This window comes from Ruditapes philippinarum, unplaced genomic scaffold, assembly GCF_026571515.1.
Source record: "Ruditapes philippinarum isolate M1 unplaced genomic scaffold, ASM2657151v2 ctg1416_1_1_1_1, whole genome shotgun sequence".
NCBI lineage: Eukaryota > Metazoa > Mollusca > Bivalvia > Venerida > Veneridae > Ruditapes > Ruditapes philippinarum.
Window position 1 is genome coordinate 78,900 of NW_026859848.1, and position 20,206 is coordinate 99,105.

At 31.7% G+C, this 20,206-nt stretch overlaps 1 protein-coding gene across 1 annotated transcript; it reads left to right on the forward strand.

Annotated features, from left to right (window-relative positions):
- The first annotated feature begins 1,056 nt into the window (after positions 1-1,056).
- Positions 1,057-15,752, forward strand: LOC132758103 (uncharacterized). The gene is made up of 14 exons (XM_060749612.1): positions 1,057-1,527; positions 2,004-2,147; positions 3,237-3,338; positions 3,874-4,431; positions 5,072-5,251; positions 6,881-7,006; positions 7,360-7,476; positions 10,534-10,764; positions 11,233-11,376; positions 12,588-12,689; positions 13,282-13,839; positions 14,479-14,658; positions 15,150-15,275; positions 15,625-15,752. Exons 1-14 carry the CDS (start codon positions 1,323-1,325, stop codon positions 15,750-15,752), a joined length of 2,901 nt encoding a protein of 966 aa, XP_060605595.1. The 5' UTR covers positions 1,057-1,322.
- Positions 15,753-20,206: the final 4,454 nt, after the last annotated feature.

Sequence of the window (20,206 nt, forward strand, 5' to 3'; positions counted from 1 at the left end):
AAATGAAATTTATTGAGTATAATCCAAATGCATTTAAAAGCCATATTATTTCAAAAGTCTTTACTAAAGACTTTACTAAAAAAAAGTGCAAAACATAATAAAAAAATGAAATACATAAAAAATCAAGGTTCAATTATCAAGTCGAAAATGCATATAGTTATGAATAAAAAGAAATACGGGCTTACGTGTTCTCAATCCCGTAGTATTGCGTTATAACGGTCAGTATAACTATTACATCAAAACAAATTTAATGAAATTACATCTTACTTCGCACATTTCACGAAATTTTACCGAAAATTTATCAGTTGTGTTCATTGACCACAGTATCAGTATGCAATTGACAGGCTAATAAAATCAAACAATAACAGGAATACAATACAACAAGTCATTTGACATTAAAGAGCAAATATAATGGGCGCGTCCGTGGCCGAGTGGTTCAGGTCGTTGACTTCAAACCACTTGCCCCTCACCGCTGTGAGTTCTAATCCCGACAGGGACTTTGGATTCTTTCAAGTGAGAATGCTATCCAGCTAGTTTACGGAACGTCGGTGGTTCTACCCAGGTGCCCGTTCGTGCCTGAAATAATGGCACCTGAGGTCTTCCTTCACCAGTAAAGCTGGAACGTCGCGATATGACATATACTGTGTCGATGTAAAACCCAAAACAAACAAACAAACAAATATTATCTTGTTGTTTATGTTTATTTACTAGTGCAGCTGGTAAATTTTATAAAATATTTCATAAGCTAAAGCTTTACACCCTTTAACCTTTGTGAGACTATTGTCATTAAATAATTAAATAATAATGAAAATATTTTGAAGCAAGTATATGGTTAGTTAGCCTTGACATGGTCTAAAAATCTTATTATAGGTCGGTATTTTACAAGTATCATATTACTTGTTATGTTTACAACCGATAATTAAAATATCAGATCAAAAGTCGAGTGGTTTAATACGATTTTCTCTAAAACATATGCCCTCTACTTATTTTACACATCAGCGAGTTATCAAAATTATAGCAATTTAGAGCTTAAGTTTATTTTTTATGATACAGATGTCACGCTCTCTACGTATTTTTTTTTACTCTCTCATAAAGATTGGTAAATTGACGAGGGTTTAAAAAAGTTGAATGTATTAAGTGTATAAAAAATGTTAATCACTAAGTACAAAGAGGATATTCTCGTACTAGTTTTGTCTCATGATTTAATTTATCATCATACGCTAATGTTTGGATACTCACCGAAATAATACAAAGTGTTGATTCAATCGAATCGTGCACATCTGTGTACACCTATTTGATTCTGTAACCCCTTCTTATCGGCGATGAAGTGTGATCTCACAAATAGGAGTATAGATAGGGGTTATGGAATAATAATAGTATGTTCTTCATTCTGTCTTATTACCATAACAGATGGTATCTTGTTTTCGTTTGGAATATTAATGGTAGAGCTAATAGAAGAATTCAACAAAGATCGTGCTACTAGTGCAATTATAGGGTCCATTTTGATAGGTTTTTGCGGTTTTAGCGGTGAGTATGAACTAAAACAATTAAGAAGTTTTTGTTAAATTAATGTTTTTGAAGATATACCATACCTTTGTTCAAATTACTTCAGCATTTGACATGTTAAATGTCCATGCTATCAACATACGGAAGGTTGATGCTTCTACTCGGGTGTCCACTCGTTTCTGATAGAATGTACACAGATGCACCAGTCAGTTATAGCTGAGACAAGTCTCAAAAATCGCCGTATGCACTTTAAAATTCTCGAACTGACTTTCCAGACCAAATCCCTGGAAACAAACGTTGAGCGAATGAGATTCCGTTATAACAAATATATAATTTCTTTTTTATGGAATAATTTATAGAAGTTTAAAATGACTCACTTTTGTTCTCAATTCTTTGAAGATGTATCCTCGGCTTCTATAGTGCATTTATTTTTTTTAATATTCAAATTTAGAAAAACAAAAGCTGGATTTAATAAAAAATAATTCGTCTCACTGCAGGTCCTTTTGGTGGTGGTCTATGTAATAAATATGGTTATCGCACTACCGCGATAGTTGGAAGTTTTGTATCGTGTACAGGTTTATTTATCAGTTACTTCGCCACCAGCCTATATTTCCTATATTTCTCATACGGTTGCCTTGGAGGTAAGTAAAATTCTAAAGGGTATAAACCCTTATCTTAATATGCATTTTTATATAAAATTTATGAATCATGGTAAAAATATGTTGAGTTTTTCTTTCGACATCCCTTTGGTAGATTCTTGAAAGAGCTGTGGTATAGATTGTATTTTTTAATTAGAACAAATATGTATAGTTTACGTCAACCAAACATTTATTTCATGCGTAAACAGAATAAAATGTTTCGGAAAAATAGAACGTTATGTGTGTGTGTAATTTGTTTAGTCATGTTTTCATTATCAGGAACGATTTCGTTTCTTGCATGCGCAATTGACTCTTTAGGAAAATATATGACATATTTCATTCATACACGAATTTGGAATTATTCCTTGCCAAAAATAATACAAAATGTACTAGCTAAGATATCTTTTATAAAAATAGGATTTTTCAAAAGATTGTTCTTTATTTGCAAACAATAAAGATGAACGTGTTATTGAAGTAGTATATTGACACATTAGGATATCTTTAATTAGAGATGATTTTATGCGCCTGTAAGAATACTTTTCATCCACTCGCCTTAGAATGGCCGGGCCGGGCAATTTAGTGTTTCAGTGTTCCGTCAATTATCAGTTATCGTACATTATCTTGGCAATAGTCGCACACATTCAAATTTTACATATGAATACATCATAGGGATGTGTAGGTCAAGTTCGAATTTTGTTATGGTCCGATGACTTCTGACAGAGTTATGCCCCTTGAACATTTTTTGTTCCCTCCTTAATATTAGAATTCAATACAAATTTGACAAATAGATTCAATGATTTTGAACAAAGTTATCCTTCTTGAATGTTGACAAAATTAAATGTCCGCACGTTTGTTTGTATAAGGTTGAAATCGCATGTACCAGTTTTTTACCAAAAAATACAAGTCATTTTGTTTTGGTCCGATACTTTTTGACAGAGTTATCCTTCTTGAACTTAAGAAGTTTGTTAAGAAAATAATAATATCATATCGTTTTCGTATTTTGTAATATCTTCAATATATAAATGTATCCTTATGTTTATTGATCTAGTGTTTTCGTGAAAATATATTTAAATCATTTTGTCTGTAATATAGGTGCTGGCCTAGGACTTGTTTACATGACAGCAAATGTAATAAATGTACACTACTTTTCTAAATACAGAGGCTTAGCTTGTGGAATAGCATTATGTGGATCAGGTAAGACTTTTTTTATAATGAAATATTTAAAATTTGTAAAAAAAGAAGAACAGACATTTTGTAATAATCCAGAATGATAATCATTGCTCGTTACTATTTTTGAATTTTAAATGATCCAGTCGAATTTTACATAGATGTTTTGCTGTCGATTGAATGAATATAAGAATGGCAGATTATTCCATGAAAAAATCGTCTCTTTGCTCAATGCAGCCTTTAAATCTTTGATTATTTAGTTGCCTTTACGCCCAGATAATTGTCTTGAATACCCTTAACTCATTCTTTGGTTCTAATAGTTTACAAGATATTCGTAAAATATTCACAAAAAGAAAATGATTAATCAAAATTTTTAAAGAAACGTATTGAAGAAAATCACCTCTAACAGAGACTTAATTGTTATTTTAGTGTGCATTATTTATTATCAATGACTCTAAGCTGCATAGTATCTATTAAACTTTGTGTTAAAATTGTGTTATACAATGTTGGTTATGACTTGAAATGTTATAAATCGAATAAAACACACATTCTTTTGATATAGGTGTAGGATCATTTGCTTTTAATCAGGTATATCGTATTCTCATACACGAATATGGTTGGAGAGGAACTGTTTTGATTCAGTCGGGGATATGTCTTCAATGTCTGGTATTTGTTCTTTTTCTTCTTCCACCGACAAAGGATGACAAAAGTGAAACTCTTGCGTCTCAAATGACGATAGTTTCCATAATAAGTGATGGCGAATCAGATAATGTTTGTAGAAAAGTGGACAACTGTGCACATGAAAATGATGTGGACAGAGAAGTAGACAGTATTGACAATAATCGCATAAATGAAAGATCAACAAACAACTCTAGTACAGAGCATCACAAAGAAAAAGAACGTACTAAACAATCTTGTATAATGCACAATCCGTGCCTCAAGTATTTTTTCAAAGAATATTTTGACACTAAACTTCTAACCGATATGAGATTTTGGATATTTATCTTATCCACTATCATCGTACATCTAGCATTTTCTGTGGTAGTACACATGACTGCTGACAGTGCTGTAGAATCAGGAATGTCAAAGTTTGAAGCGTCATGGCTCGCGTCGTCAATTGGTGAGCTTTTATTTCATTAATTATATTTAAATCTAGGGGACAAAGTAAATTCGCAATAAATACATAATAAAGATTGTTTAGATATCTTAGGATGCCTCTACTGTATATTGAACCCGACTGAATGTTGTTATTTGTGATGTATTAAACACGACTCATATCCATATCGATGGGTGCCCTATTTGAGAAATCTGCGGTAACCCTCTTTGCTCATGTACAGGTAATTCTCTGCTGAAAACAATTCTGGGGGATGTACCAATATCTTACATAATATCTTAATGTTTTGTAACATTCATAATCAGCAAAAAATGACCTCTACATGAGCAAAGAAGGTACCGTTTTAGAAGACTTTGCGAAGTGGGTATCATATGGATATGCACAGTGTGAAAAAATGAAACATTGATAATTACAGAATAGGTCCTTGTTATCATACGAAAATATAACCTTAATTCTGCTTAGTTCACTGAATTTGGATACATTGTCCTATTTTGGTTGCTGTGGGGAGTTGCTAACTCCGTTGTCTTTCTATTGTACATAAACCATAATAACTCAACAAAGGATAGTTTTTTGAAAAAAAAAATTACACTTGGATTATATACTATACAAAGACATTTTTTTCAATATCATTTTTTTTTATTTCTAGGGATTGCAGGAAGTTTTGGAAGAATTGTCTTCGGTTTATTGGCTGATCGGGTAAACTTTAGTATAATATTGATAGTGTTTGGACTACTGGTTGCGGCAGGTATTTGCATAGGAATAACATTCCTGCTGACTTCCTTCAATACACGCTTGATTGGGACGGTACTATACGGATTTTTCATAGGTTCGACTGCTTTTTGTGCCCCCACTTTAGGGGTGGGATTTAGATTTACCCTTGTCCGTCCGTCCATCAGTCCGTCCGTCCGTTCTCTTTAGTGTTGCACGTAGCTAAAAAAAGTATTTGACCTAGAGTCATGAAATTTTATAGAAATGTTGATCAGCATGTGTAGTTGTGCACCTGGGTATTTTCGTGTGGATATATTTAGTATTTTTTAAGAGTTATTGCCCTTGACTTTGTAAACATTGACAACTTTCAACTTGTGTCGCACGTAACTAAAAAAGTATTTGACATAGTATCATGAAACTTAATAGAAATGTTGATCAGTATGTGTAATTGTGCACCTTATTATTTTCGTGTGGATATGTCTCGTATTTTTAAAGTAATTGCCCATGACTTTTTAAACATTTTCGATTTTCAACTTGTGTCGCAAGTAACTCAAAAAAATATTTGATCTAGATTGATGAAACCTTACGAGAATGTTACTCAGCATGTTTAGTTATGCTCCTGGGATTTCGCTTGTGGATTTATTCTGTTTTGTTAGAGTTTTTGCCCTTGACTTAGTAAATATTTGCAATTTTTAACTTGTGTCACATGTAGCTCAAAAAGTATTTTACCTAGAGTCAGAAAGCTTTACAGGAATGTTGCCCAGTATGTGTAGTTGTGCATCTGAGTATTTTTATGTGGATTTGTTTAGTATTTTTAGAGTTCTTGCCCTTTACAGGAATAATGATCAACATCACCGTGAAGCTATGCACCTGGGGTTTTGCATGTGGATTTTTTCAGTTTTGTTAGAGTTATTGCCTTTGACTTAGTATAAATTTGCAATTTCTAACTTGTTCATGCATAACTCAAAACATATTTGACCTATAGGTCTGAAAGTTTACAAGAATGTTGGTCAGCCATGTACTTATGCACCTTGGGGTTTGCTTGTGGATTTATTCAGTATTTGTAAAGTTCATGCCCTTGACTTAGTAAACTATTTTTAGTTTCCAACTTGTTGCACATGTAGCCCAAAACATATTTGACCTAATGTCATAAGACTGACAAAAAAGTGGCGTGTGGGGGCACCCCTGTCCTATAGACACATTTCTAGTTTATGATCAAACGTTAGGTTGTCATTATTGTAAACTAAGTGGTGTTACCGAATGTTTTTAAATTCAAAATTTCACCATTTATGTGTTTAAATGATTGAGACGGTCCTAGGGGTCGTTGAAGCCTACTTGCTCTTCCCAATACCATCCATGAACACGCTCATTCAAATACTTGTAACGCTTGTGAAATGGCACTAACGTGTCATATTGAAGGTTCAATGATCATCACCATATTTACACATATGCGCTTTTACAATGTTTATATTTTGTATACTGATTATGCCGATGCTAGGGGAGCTTTCAAGTTCTCCATATTGTCCATGGCCACTCTTAATCAAACAAAGCCGGTAACATTTTCAGTTTTACCGTTTAAGCCTCTTTTATGATTTCCCATCTATATTTGAGAATTCTGAACAAAGATGCTTTTTGAAAGATATATATATATATATAATTATAGAAAATCACAAGATGTAAAATATTGTTATGAACGTATTTTTCCTAGAAACGCTTGTTTCAAATTCATAAATTTTTATTTTTCTAGGTGGTCATGTTACAACATGCCCTCTTGTACTTGTCGAACTGTTCTCGCCTGCAATGATTGAAAAGACCTTTGGTTTATACTTTTTTGCAGTTGGACTATCTGCGTTAGCGTTTACCCCTATAGGAGGTATATAAATTTTTTTTTGTTTTATCTCAAAAATCTTGAAAAATGGAGAAGTATATGGATAAAAATTTGAAAGTTTAATATTACATGCTCGGTTTGAGTGGACAGTGAAACATAATCGTAGAATTAAAAGCTCTCATTTGTTTCCAAAAATAATAAAAATACAACAGCATTGTTCAAATTTTAAAGTTCGGATCGACGTTTTATTGTTTCAAACTTTGCCTTATTGTGTTTCTATCAAAGTCTAGAAGATTTTGTCTCCTTAAATTACAAGATGTATTTGAAAATCAGATGTTATATATTTTAAAAAATTGATCATGAATTGTTACTTATACATAGCATTTTTCTGTTTTAAGGTCTCTTGTTTGACAAAACTGGCAATTATGACGTCACGTTCGTTGTAGCCGGATCCGAGCTGATTGTTGCTGGCCTCGTCATACTTTTGCTGAAAGTTATTAAAAAGAAAGGAGAAAATTCATCCTGAAATTGACCAATAAGCCATTTTCCCGGTGCAATGTATCAAAATATTGCTTTTCATGGAACGACCGGAAATGACGTTGAAGATTTTAGTGACGAACTACATGTATTTGTTTATTAGATAATAAGCGGCCTACAGTATACTTAATATTACACAGGCCAAAATGAAAAGGGTTTACAATCTAGATTTATTGAAAGGAGTGTGTTGTATTATTTCATACATTTATAACCTTAAATATTAAATAGATCACATTTGTACGGAGTCTAGAGTTAAATAATTAATAGTTTATCCTGCAATATTGTATAATAAATTGGAAATGATTTTTTTTATATTCTTATTCTATTTTCGTAGTACAACTAAATTGTTATAAAAAATGGCGAAAAAAATTTGTGTATTAATACTAAAATATTTAGCGTATATGTACATGTACGATAGAATACGATAAAACGACGTTACGACTTTAACTAGAGTAAGTGTAGAAACAGTTTTGTTTTTGTCATAATTAAAGTGGCAATTGTTAAGTTGTTAGTAGCTGAAAACAAATCATATTAAAATTGTTTCCATTGTTTTATTTTTTTGCTCTAGTACTATGCATATAAATTACAAATCTCATTTTTAAAACAATTCAATTGAGATTTTGTTTTACGCATGAAAACAATGGCTTGCAATGAAAATCATCTACATGTATTTCATTGCGAGCTCGCGAATTCTGAGCATGTTTGGTTAAAGTGTATGTTATGGGGCTGTAACAAGGACGTCATCACACTTTTGTACTTGATTTCGTTGGAAACTTGTCATCGCAAATGATGTGATAAAAATGAAACATCCTGTGCTCAACCGCAATCAGTTAATTGGTTGCTTTCTTTTCCTAAGAAAAAGTCATTTGCAACCATTTGATAACAAACATATATTGTGACACATTCATATATACTCATTAAAGCTGCATTTGCAATTTTCACAAAATTCAAACAATATTCTCGAATCCATAAGACTATGTTTAGTATAGATTTAGGAAACGTTTTCACCTTAATTTATTAAAATAATAAACTTACCGAGGCTCAGAAGTCGCCATTGATGAAAATCGACGATCAATGGTATAAAAGATAAAGAGATTGAAGATGTCAAAGTCTGATACATTTGAATAGCCTATGATAGAGACGATGAAATGCAAGGCGGGCCATACACGATACCTGCATTTTCCACCATTGCCACCTTCCATAGTTCAGGAAGCACTTCCTTTCTTAAAATTACACTTGACTATTTAGTCCGCTGTCGATAAAATCAAAAGACGGACGGAAAAAAGTATTGGTGTGCCTTTTTACATGTCTCCTTATCAGAGCTATATATTTGGAACTTGAACAAGATATGTCTACGGAGATATTCTAACTGGGGTTCAAACGATTTATATCTCAAAGAGGAACACCTTCAGAAATTATTAGCGATAATGCATCTCAATTCAAGGCAGCAAGTCAAACAATAAATAGTATATGGCGAAATGTGTGTCAAAGCCATGAAGTGCAATCTTACGAAGCCAATGCTAGAATCAAGCAAAAATTCTTTGTGGAATTAGCTCCGTGGATAAGAGGAGCATACGAAATACTAGTTGGAATCGTAAAACGAACTTTTCGTAAATCTCTAGGAAATAAATTCCTTAATTTAGTTCAAATGCATAGGTCAGAGTAGAGGTCTATCTAATGACCGCCTAGATGAACAAAAACTTAAAAACAGGAAAACATTCAGTTAATGTTTACTATATAATGACAGATTATTTATCTGTATTGGTAAATTCAGTAATACAGCACTCAGAGAATATTGCTGCATTCTTTTTTATTTTTTACGCAGATTTAGATTTTATCTACTTTGTGGTTAATCACCATTATTACAGACAATTTTTTAGATATACATTCAATTCAGTTCAACTTGACAATAAAGAATAAGCATAATGTCACTTTATACATACATGTATATCCTATTGCACTGTCGTAAATTTGTAAAATTTAAAAGATGGGGACATTTCAACTTCATGAATTTCCGATTTCAGCTTCATGAATTCTCGATTTCTACTTCACGAACTCACATTTTGTATTTTACGGCACCATTGAAATGAAATTTATTGAGTTTAATCCAAATAAATGCATTTAAAAACCATGTTATTTCAAAAGTGTAAAGACTTGACTAAAATAAGTGCAAGACAGATTAAAAAAAAACAAAAAAAATCATAGTTTCAATTATGTTGAAAATACATGTAGTTATGAATAAAATGAAACACGGGCTTACGTGCTCTCGATCCCGTAGTTTACCGTATTGCGCTAAAACGGTTAGTGTAACAATTACATCGAAATAAATTTAATGGACTGTATAATCAGTATTTAATGACAGGTTAATAAAATCAAACAATAACAGATACATTCAATACAACAACTCATTTGACATTAAAGAGCAAATATAATCTTGTTGTTTATGTTTATTTACTAGTATTGCTGATAAATTTGATAAAATATTTCATAAGCTAAAGCTTTAAACCATTTAACTTTTGTGAGACTATTGTCATTCAAAAAGTTAATATAAATGAACGTGTATTTAAGCAAGTGTATGCTTTGTTAACCTTGACATGGTCCAAAGGTCTTATTATAGCTTGGTATTTACAACTATTATATTACTTGTTGTGTTTATAACCGATAAATTAAAAGATCAGATCAAAGGTCGAGTGATTTAATACTCTAAAACTTATGCGCTCTACTTACTTTAACACACCAGCGGGTTATCAAAATTATAGCAATTTAGAGCTTAAGTAAGAGATGTCACGCTCTCTACGCAAATTTTATATTTTTTTCTCTCATAAAGATTGGTAAATTGACGAGGGTTTAAAGAAGTTGAATGTATTAAGTGTATAAAAATGTAAATCACTTATTACAAAGAGGACATAATACTCGTACCAGTTGCGTCTCATGACTTAATTTACCATCATACGCTAATGTTTGGATACAGAAAGGAATAATACAAAGCGAATATATATTAAATCGAATCGTGCACATCTGTTTAAAGCTATTTTGATTCTTTAAGTCATTTTTAGCGGCAATGAAGTGTGATCTCACAAATAGGGGTATAGATAAGGGATATGGAGTAATAATAATCTGGTCTTCATTCTGTCTTATTACCATAACAGATGGTATCTTGTTTTCGTTTGGAATATTAATGGTAGAGCTACTAGAAGAGTTCAACAAAGATCGTGCTACTAGTGCAATTATAGGGTCTATTTTGATAGGTTTTGGCGGTTTCAGCGGTGAGTATGAACTAAATCAATTAAGAAGTTTTTGTTAATGTTTTTGAAGAAATACCAGACCTTTGTTACAATTCTTCAGCATTTGACATGTGAAATGACTATTCTATTAGCACACGGAAGGTTGATGCTTCTACTCGGATGTCCACTCGTTTCTGATAGAATGTGTACAGATGCACCAGTCAGTTATAGCAGAGACAAGTCTCAAAAATCGCCGTATGCATTTTAAAATTCTTGAACTGACTTTCCAGACCAAATCCCTGGAAACAATTAAAGGTTGAGCGAATGAGATTCCGTTATAATAGAAATATAATTACTTATTTATGGAATAATTTATAGAGGTTTAAAAGGACTCACTTTTGTTCTCAATTCTTTGAAAATATATCCTCGGCTAGTGCTTTATTTTTTTTAATATTCAAATTTAGAAAAACAAAAGCTTTATTTAATCGGAAATAATTTGTCTAACTGCAGGTCCTTTTGGTGGTGGTCTATGTAATAAATATGGTTATCGCACTACCGCGATAATTGGAAGTTTTGTATCATGTTCAGGTTTATTTATCAGTTACTTCGCTACCAGCCTATATTTCCTATATTTTTCATATGGTTGCCTTGGAGGTAAGTAAAATTCTAAAAGGTATAAACCCTTATCTTAATATGCATATTGTTATATAAAATTCATGAATAATGGTAAAAAAATGTTGAATTTTTCTTTCGAAATCCCTTTGGTAGATTCCTGAAAGAGCTGTGGCATAGAATGTCTTTCTTAATTAGAACACATATGTATAGTTTATCTAAACAGAATAAAATGTTTCGAAAAAAAAACATTATGTGTGTGTGTGTGTGTTTGTGTGTGCGTGTGCGTTGGTGCGTGCGTACGTGCGTGTGAGTGTGTGAGTGCGCGTGCGTGCATGTGAGTGTGTGTGTATGTGTTTTATTTTTTTCAGTAAGGTTTTTGATTAAAAGCAACTATTTCAGTTCTTGTATGCGCAATAAGTTTTTTTGGACAATCTTTGACATATTTCATTTATACAGGAAATTTGGAATTATTCTTTGTCAAAAGTAAAACAATATGAACTCTACAGATATATAGCTTTATTCACTTTTAGCTTAGATATCTTTTGTAAAAAATAGGATTGTTCACAAGATTGTTCTTGATTTGCAAAACAAAGAAAAATGTGTTATTGTAGTATGTTAGAGATGTTTTTATGCGCCTGTAAACATACTTTTCATGCATTCGCCATAAAATGTCCGGGGCATATATCGTTCCAGTGTTCCGTCAATTATCAGTTTCCGTTCATTATCTTGTCAATAGTCACACGCATTCAAATTTTACATATGGATACATCATAGGGATGTGCAGGTCAAGATCAAATTTGGCTAGGGTCCGATGACTTCTGACAAAGTAATGCCTCTTGAAGAAGTGTTTGATTCCCTCCATTATATTCCCAACAGTTGTACAGATTAAATACAAATTTGACAAATAGAAACATCATAGGAATAAGAAGGTTAAGTTTGAGTTTGGTTATGTTTCAATGATTATGAACAACGTTATTGAAAAAAAATGTAATTTCAACGCATTTGTTTGTATAAGGTTGAAATCACATGTGCAGGTATTTAACCAGAAAATACAAGTCAAATTCGAATTTGGCTTTGGTCCGATGCTTTATGACAGAGTTATCCTTCTTAAACTTGAGAATTGAGAAGAAAACAATAATTCAAAGCCATTTTCGTATTGTGTAATATCTTCAAATGAATATATAAATGTATTCTTATTTTTATTGATCTAGTGTGTTCGTGAAAATATATTTAAATCATTTTGTCTATAGGTGCTGGCCTAGGACTTGTTTACATGACAGCAAATATAATAAATGTACACTACTTTTCTAAATACAGAGGCATAGCTTGTGGAATAGCATTATGTGGATCAGGTTAGCCTTTTTCTATAATAAAATATTTGAAATTCGTAAAGAAATGAAAAGCAGACATTTTGTAATAATCCAGAATGATGATCATTGCCCGTTACTATTTTTGAATTTAAAATGATCAAGTCGTATTTTACATAAATGTTTTGCTGTCGATTGAATGAATATAAAAATGACAGATTTTTCCATGAAAAAAAAACGTCTCTCTACTCAATGCAGCTTTTAAATCTTTGAGTATTTAGTTGCCTTAACACCCAGATAATTGTCTTGAATACCCTAAGTCATTCTTTGGTTCTAATAGTTTACAAGATAGTCGTAAAATATCCACAAAAAGAAAATGATTTATTGAAAATTTTTAAAGAAACATATATAACAAAATCACCTCTAAATGAGACTTAATTGTTAATTGTTCTTATAGTGTGCAATATTTATTATCAATGACTTCAAACTGCTTAGTATCGTATTTAAATGCAAAAAAAATATTTGACTGTGCTATACAATGTTGGTTATGATTTGTAATGTTAAAAATGAAATTGCGTTGTATTTTAATTGAAAATATGATACTGAGTTGAATAAAACAGACATTATTTTGATATAGGTGTAGGATCATTTGCTTTTAATCAGGTATATCGTATTCTCATACACGAATATGGTTGGAGAGGAACTGTTTTGATTCAATCGGGGATATGTCTTCAATGTCTGGTATTTGTTCTTCTCCTTCTTCCACCGACAAAAGATGACCAAAGTGAAATTCTGGCGTCTCAAATGACGATATTTTCCATAATAAGTGATAGCGAATCAGATAATGTACGAAGCATAGACGACAACTGTGCGCATAGAAATGATGTGGACAGAGTAGTAGACTGTATTGACAATAATCGCATAAATGAAAGATCAACAAACCACTCTGGTACAGCGCATCACAAGAAAAAAGAACGTACTAAACAATCTTGTATCATACGCAATCCGTGCCTTAAGTATTTATTCAAAGACTATTTTGACACTAAACTTCTAACCGATATGAGGTTTTGGATATTTATTTTATCTACTATCATCGTACATCTAGCATTTTCTGTGGTAGTACACATGACCGCCGATAGTGCTGTCGAATCAGGAATGTCAAAGTTTGAAGCGTCATGGCTCGCGTCGTCAATTGGTGAGCTATTATTTTATAAATATTTAAATCTAAGGGACAGCGTAAATTCGCAACAAATACATAATAAAGACTGTTTAGATATCTTAGGATGCTTTAATATTGAACCCGACCGAAATGTTGTTATTTGTGATGTATTAAACACAACTCATCCATATCGGTGGGTGGCTTATTTGAGAAATCTACGGGACCCTCTTTGCTCATGTATAGGTAATTCTCTGCTGAAAACAATTCTGGGGGATGCACCAGTATCCTACATAATATCTCAATGTTTTGTAGCATTCACAATTAGCAAAGAATGACCTCTACATGAGCAAAGAGAGTACCGTTTAAGAAGACTTTGCGAAGAGGGTACCGATATGGATATGCACTGTGTAAAATTATCATTATATTTTGACACTGATACGTTACACAATAGGTCTTTGTTATTGTACGTAAATATAACATTAATTCACTGCTTAGTTCACTGAATCTGATGACATTGTCCTTATATGATTGGTGTGGTGAGTTGCTAACTCAGTTGTCTAACCATTGTACATATTACATAATTATTTGACAAACGATTGTTTTAAAACACTTTGATAATATACTGTACAAAGAAATAAATTTGTTTTTGTGTATTTTTCATTTTATATTTTCAAGGGATTGCAGGAAGTTTTGGAAGAATTGTCTTCGGTTTATTGGCTGATCGGGTAAACTTTAGTATAATATTGATGGTGTTTGGACTACTGGTTGCGGCAGGTATTTCCATAGTAATAACATTCCTGCTGACTTCCTTCAATACACGTTTGATTGGGACGGTACTATATGGATTTTTCATAGGTACGACTGCTATTTTATTATCAAACGTTAGGTTGTCATTATTGTAAACTTATTGGTGTTGCCGGATGTTTCTAAATTCAAAATTTCACCATTTTTGTGTTTAACAGTTAAAGCCGGTCCTAGGGGTCGTGGAAGCCTACTTGCTCTACCCAATACCATCCATGACCACGCTCAGTCAAATTCTTTTACTTGTGACCCTTGTAAAATGGTGCTAACGTCATATTGAAGGTTCAATATTCATCACCATATTTACACATTTGCGCTATTACAATGTTTACATTTTGTATACTGATTATGCAGATGCTAGGGGAGCTTTCAAAGTTTCCGTATTGTCCACCCTCAATCAAACTAAGCCGGTGACATATTCAGTTTTACCGTTTAAGCCCCTTTTATGAGTTCCCATCTATAAAATCACAAGAATTGTAAAATATTGTTATGTAAGTATTTTTCCTAGATAGCTTGTTTCAAATATATAAATCTTATTGTTTTAGGTGGTTATATTACAACATGCCCTCTTGTGCTTGCCGAACTGTTCTCGCCTGCAATGATTGCAAAGACCTTTGGTTTATACTTTTTTGCAGTTGGACTATCTGCGTTAGCGTTTACCCCTATAGGAGGTATATAAACTTTTTTGTTTTATCTCAAAAATCTTGAAAAATGGAGAAGTACGAAGGCAAAAATTTGAAAGTTTAGTATTTCATGCCTGATTTGAGTGGACAGTGAAACATAATCGTGAATTAATAGCTCTCATTTGTTTTCAAAAATAATAAAAATACAACAACATTCAAATTTTAAAATTCGGAGCGACGTTTTAATGTTTCAAACTTTGCCTTATTGTGTTAACTTCTATAAAAGTCTAGTAGATTTTGTCTCGTTAAATAACAAGATATATTTAAAAATCAGATGATATATATGTAAAAAAATGATCATGAATTGTTACTTATACATAGTATTTTCTGTTTAAAGGTCTTTTGTTTGACAAAACAGGCAATTATGACGTCACGTTCGTTGTAGCCGGATCCGAGCTGTTTGTTGCTGGCCTCGTCATACTTTTGCTGAAAGTTATTAAAAAGAAAGGAGAAAATTCATCCTGAAATTGACCAATAAGCCATTTTCCCGGTGCAATGTATCAAAATATTGCTTTTAATGGAACGACCGGAAATGACGTTGAATAGTTTAGTGACGAACAACATGTATTTGTTCGCTTACTACATTATACCTAATATTACACAGGCCTATATAAAAAGGGTTCACAATCTAAATTTATTGAAAAGAGTGTGTTGTATAATTTCATACATATATAACCTTAAATATTACATAGATCACAATTGTACAGAGTCTAGAGTTATATAATCAATTTTACACCTTGCATGTATTGTATTATAAATTCAAATTTGGATGGTCTGAAGAACACATAATGACAATTGAAGTTGCATCAGAATTAAATGACATAAAATGAAGGTAATTGATATTTTATATTCTTATTGTTATAAAGAAATGGCGGCAAAGACTTATCTTGTTACAAACTAGACATTTTCTAATCAATATTAATAATGCTACAAAGAAGTATGCTTATATTTACGATAGAAAACGATAAAATGACGTAACCGCGCGGAAAATTAATAACGAATTATAATAATGTAGAAATAATTTATTTTGTTTTTGTAATAAATGAAGTTGCAATGGCATAGAGAATTATACTATTATAACATTAACTGTGCATTTACCCTGATGATCATAAGAGAAACCGGTTTTGTATTTTCCCATTTTATAAATTTCACAGTATAAACGTTTCAGCTAGGTTATGTAAAGAACGCTATTTTATTGATGTTTTTAATCCAAAACTTAATACTATATTATGACGTTATTAGTTTTAGATTATGCGTACACATGTGTACACAAAAACGCCGTCGTTACTATGCGACGACGTCACATTTGCCCTGATGATCATAAGAGAAACCGGTTGGCAAATAACTAAATAAGTTTACTCATTGACTGTGTTTTTTGTTTTGTTTTTATATATATATGAAAGAAAGAAAGACATGAGCGAGAAAGCGAGATATAATATATAGAGAAATCGCACGAAAAAATCTTGTTGTTGTTGATGTTGATGTTGTTTTTCTTTTGCTGATTACCCGAACTGTGCAGTGAAAATGCATCATCATAACTTTGTTATATTCTAGTTTTATTCCTTATTCTTTCACCAGTAATGATGGAAAGTTGCCATATGACCTCCAACATGTTAGTGCGACATTACACCCAACGAAACAAAATATACATAAACATTTATTGGACATAAAACCACAATTAATTTCGATAAAATGGACTACATAGACACGCTATTCCGACTACAATTATGATTTCCTTGCCTTTCTTTAAATCAAACTATGAACCTTACATACAAGTCTTGGGTAATAAATATTTGTAATGAAATATATAATAAGTATTTATTTAGTTAATTAAATCAAAAACGAAATTGATTTCTTTCTATGATTTTAAGTATGAAGTTTTTTAAATGTTAGTTAAATGTCATTATCACATTCAGTCTTTCCTTTACTTTAATTCCAATGAGAAGACCTAAATATGAAAAAAAATATTTGAAATAAGCTGTCTTCAATAACGTCTAACTATTAAATAGCAAGAGAAAATATATACCGCCATAAAACCCCCGGCGTCCCAACATAAAACCCCCCAAAGGGCACAATATGACGATTGTGTTTTAAATGTGAAAAATATTGAGATAAATAAACTACTACGAAGAGACCGACCAACACGATCATAAATTATTATTAACTTAATTCATTCCAAGTGTGCATTTAATATAAAGTACAAAGATGCCTTGACTTTCTTCAGTACTTTTTTTATTAAACAACAGATGGCAAGCCAGGACTATTTCAATTTGCTACTGCCGTACATACACTTCAAATAAATAATATCGTTACATAAATTAAAGAAAATACTACGTAGGCATTCTGGCAATAATTAAAAGACAACATTAAGTAGTTGAAGTCAATAATTCTCTTACGAAAGTTCAAAATCTTATGTTTTAAACCACAAACAATCCTGAATTAATTTATACACCAAGAAATTGTTTCATTGAAGTCTTTACTGCATTCTTTCCTTGACAACAAATGTCGTTCTGTTTTTAAGTGGAAATGTAATGTAGTTTCGGCAAAACATTTGTTTCTGTGTGTTATCACTTGAAAAAATTACAATAAGAAACAGGATTCCAGTTTTCACTAGTTTTGTTGAAGGTTACATAAATACAGCAAAGGAAACTTACAATAATTATTTGGTATACTCTTTAATTTCCGGGCGGTGTTGTGTTTAACATTGCTCTGCATCCAAAGACATTTGTTCTTTGTATTCATGCTTGTTTTCATTTCGTTTGTTTGAACGGAAAACACTAGGCAAACAAAGATCGGGCTAATTTTCATTGTCATCTCGTATAATTGACTTGCAAGTTTAATTGCAAGTTTCTTTGCAGCGGGTATCTTACGTTGATTTGCCAGTCATCGTAGCCCCAAATAAAGTTGGATAGAACGATTGCAGGTTCACAAATTGCATATGTTTTGATTCATGCACGATCATCGTGGGGTAGTCGATTGTCACATGCTGAGTGTGAAATGATTTATCTGAATTTAGAACACTATTATGAGTTTGTATCAATGAAGTTTAAAAAACAAACCATTCTTCATTCACATAATCAAAATCATTATAGAGAGAAACAGAATCCCTAAAGAAAACCCAACACGACAAAAATGAAAATGTTGCAGACTCGGTTTGACTGAACCTGTTCATGGACGTTACTTGGAAGTGCAAGTAACCGCTCACGCCCCCTAACACCGGCTAAAGGAGAATTCAACATTTAATCATCGTTATAGTGAAATTTTGATTTTAGAAACATCCGGAGATGTGTTCATACGGCAGTCATCATGGAACATACTTGAAATATTTGAAAGTGTTTACCAGTACCCTTTCTTTGATTTTATGCATTTTCATTATTCAATAAGACTAAATCAAACAAAACAAATTTTCTGGGTCGTATTTACGCAGACTAAATTCCAGGCTCTTGTTTGTTGATATAACAAACGATTTGCGTCCCTGAATGCATTCAAATATTTATGAATTTTGCCAATGTGCTGTTCCAAATAGTTTGAAATTAAACGAGAGCACAATTCGCACTGGTGTATAGAAAAAACTGTCAAAAACTTCAAAAACTATTCGATTTACAAAAGAATACCGAATCTCTGAAATTAAAAGTTCTTTCACTCATCTTCACTCATCTTCAAAGATGTCACAAATAATTTAGAAAGTAAACATTTTCAACTACCCGCTTTGCTTGGCATATATTCTATGAAAGTTATTACTATAAATATATACAAAGAAAAGTAATCTGTTCGAATTATATCATATAATATAATCATATCTACTACATGTTAGCTTACGTACCGTTCTATCACCAGCCGCTATCTAAAAGTTACTCTCCCTAAACAAATTTAGAGCTCAAATGTGACGTTAAGTTATGGTTACGAAAATCTTTAGATAGTTTGCATCCTTAAATAAATAAGATATAAATGCATTTCCGACTAGTTGATATATTATACCACGTCAAATTATATCGTATTTTGTAACTATTTTGTCGTGTAAAATACAATGAGAGTTGTAAGTTAATCCGTGCAATGTTTTAAAAATTAATATCGGAATTTTCTCTAAAGTTGAAGATTGCATTTTCTCAAGCATATGTATTGTAAGTATAATTGATATAAATTTATTTCAATTTATGTGATACGTTGTAAATAATAAAGTACACATGTGCATACTTTTTATAATATAGAAATAAATATTGATATCAATAAATCGTTTACCTGAGTGGCAAAAATAGATTTATTCTTAGGTTACGTTTGCAATAAATTAAAGATCCTGTAATACAATTTTTTCATGGTTTTATTTCATAAATATGATGCTCAAATTAAGATTTGTTAATATTGTAAGTTCCAATAAGCATTATTTATAAAGATTTTACCCAATTTAATATTTCATGTAAATAAGGGGAAGTAATTAGAAATTTATTTTTTATAAGTTGTAAGTCAAATTTTCCAATAAGAAATGAATGCATGTAATTTATTGATTAAATATAATGTACACAAATATTTGCAGTACACATTTTACATATTCTTCGATGTTTGAAAATTGTTTTATTTGCATAATTATATACATATATAATTTTTTGCAAATGTGGTATACACACAGTAACAATATCAATCACAAAACATACAGGATCTTTAAGGTGTTTCTAACATATAAGCGGCTATAAGTATATAGATAATAAACTGGGTATTATTAGATTCAAAGCTCATATTTTAGATACAGTGCCCATAGGCAATCGATTAGTATTATATTACATTAAATCAATATATTTTTAGCAGACCAAATCGATATGAATTGATTAAAATGTATACAATAGCGATTATACTTGATATACTTCGAGCCGGTGCTAGAGGGCGTGGACGGTTGGTTGCATTTACCACTACCGTCCATGAGCAGC

Excerpts from the sequence above, each read along its gene's own strand:
- LOC132758103 (XM_060749612.1), top strand. The coding sequence starts at position 1,323 with ATGAAGTGTGATCTCACAAATAGGAGTATAGATAGGGGTTATGGAATA. Across the intron at positions 3,339-3,873 it reads AATAGCATTATGTGGATCAG|GTGTAGGATCATTTGCTTTT; the intron begins GTAAGACTTTTT and ends CTTTTGATATAG. Across the intron at positions 10,765-11,232 it reads AGGTTTTGGCGGTTTCAGCG|GTCCTTTTGGTGGTGGTCTA; the intron begins GTGAGTATGAAC and ends GTCTAACTGCAG.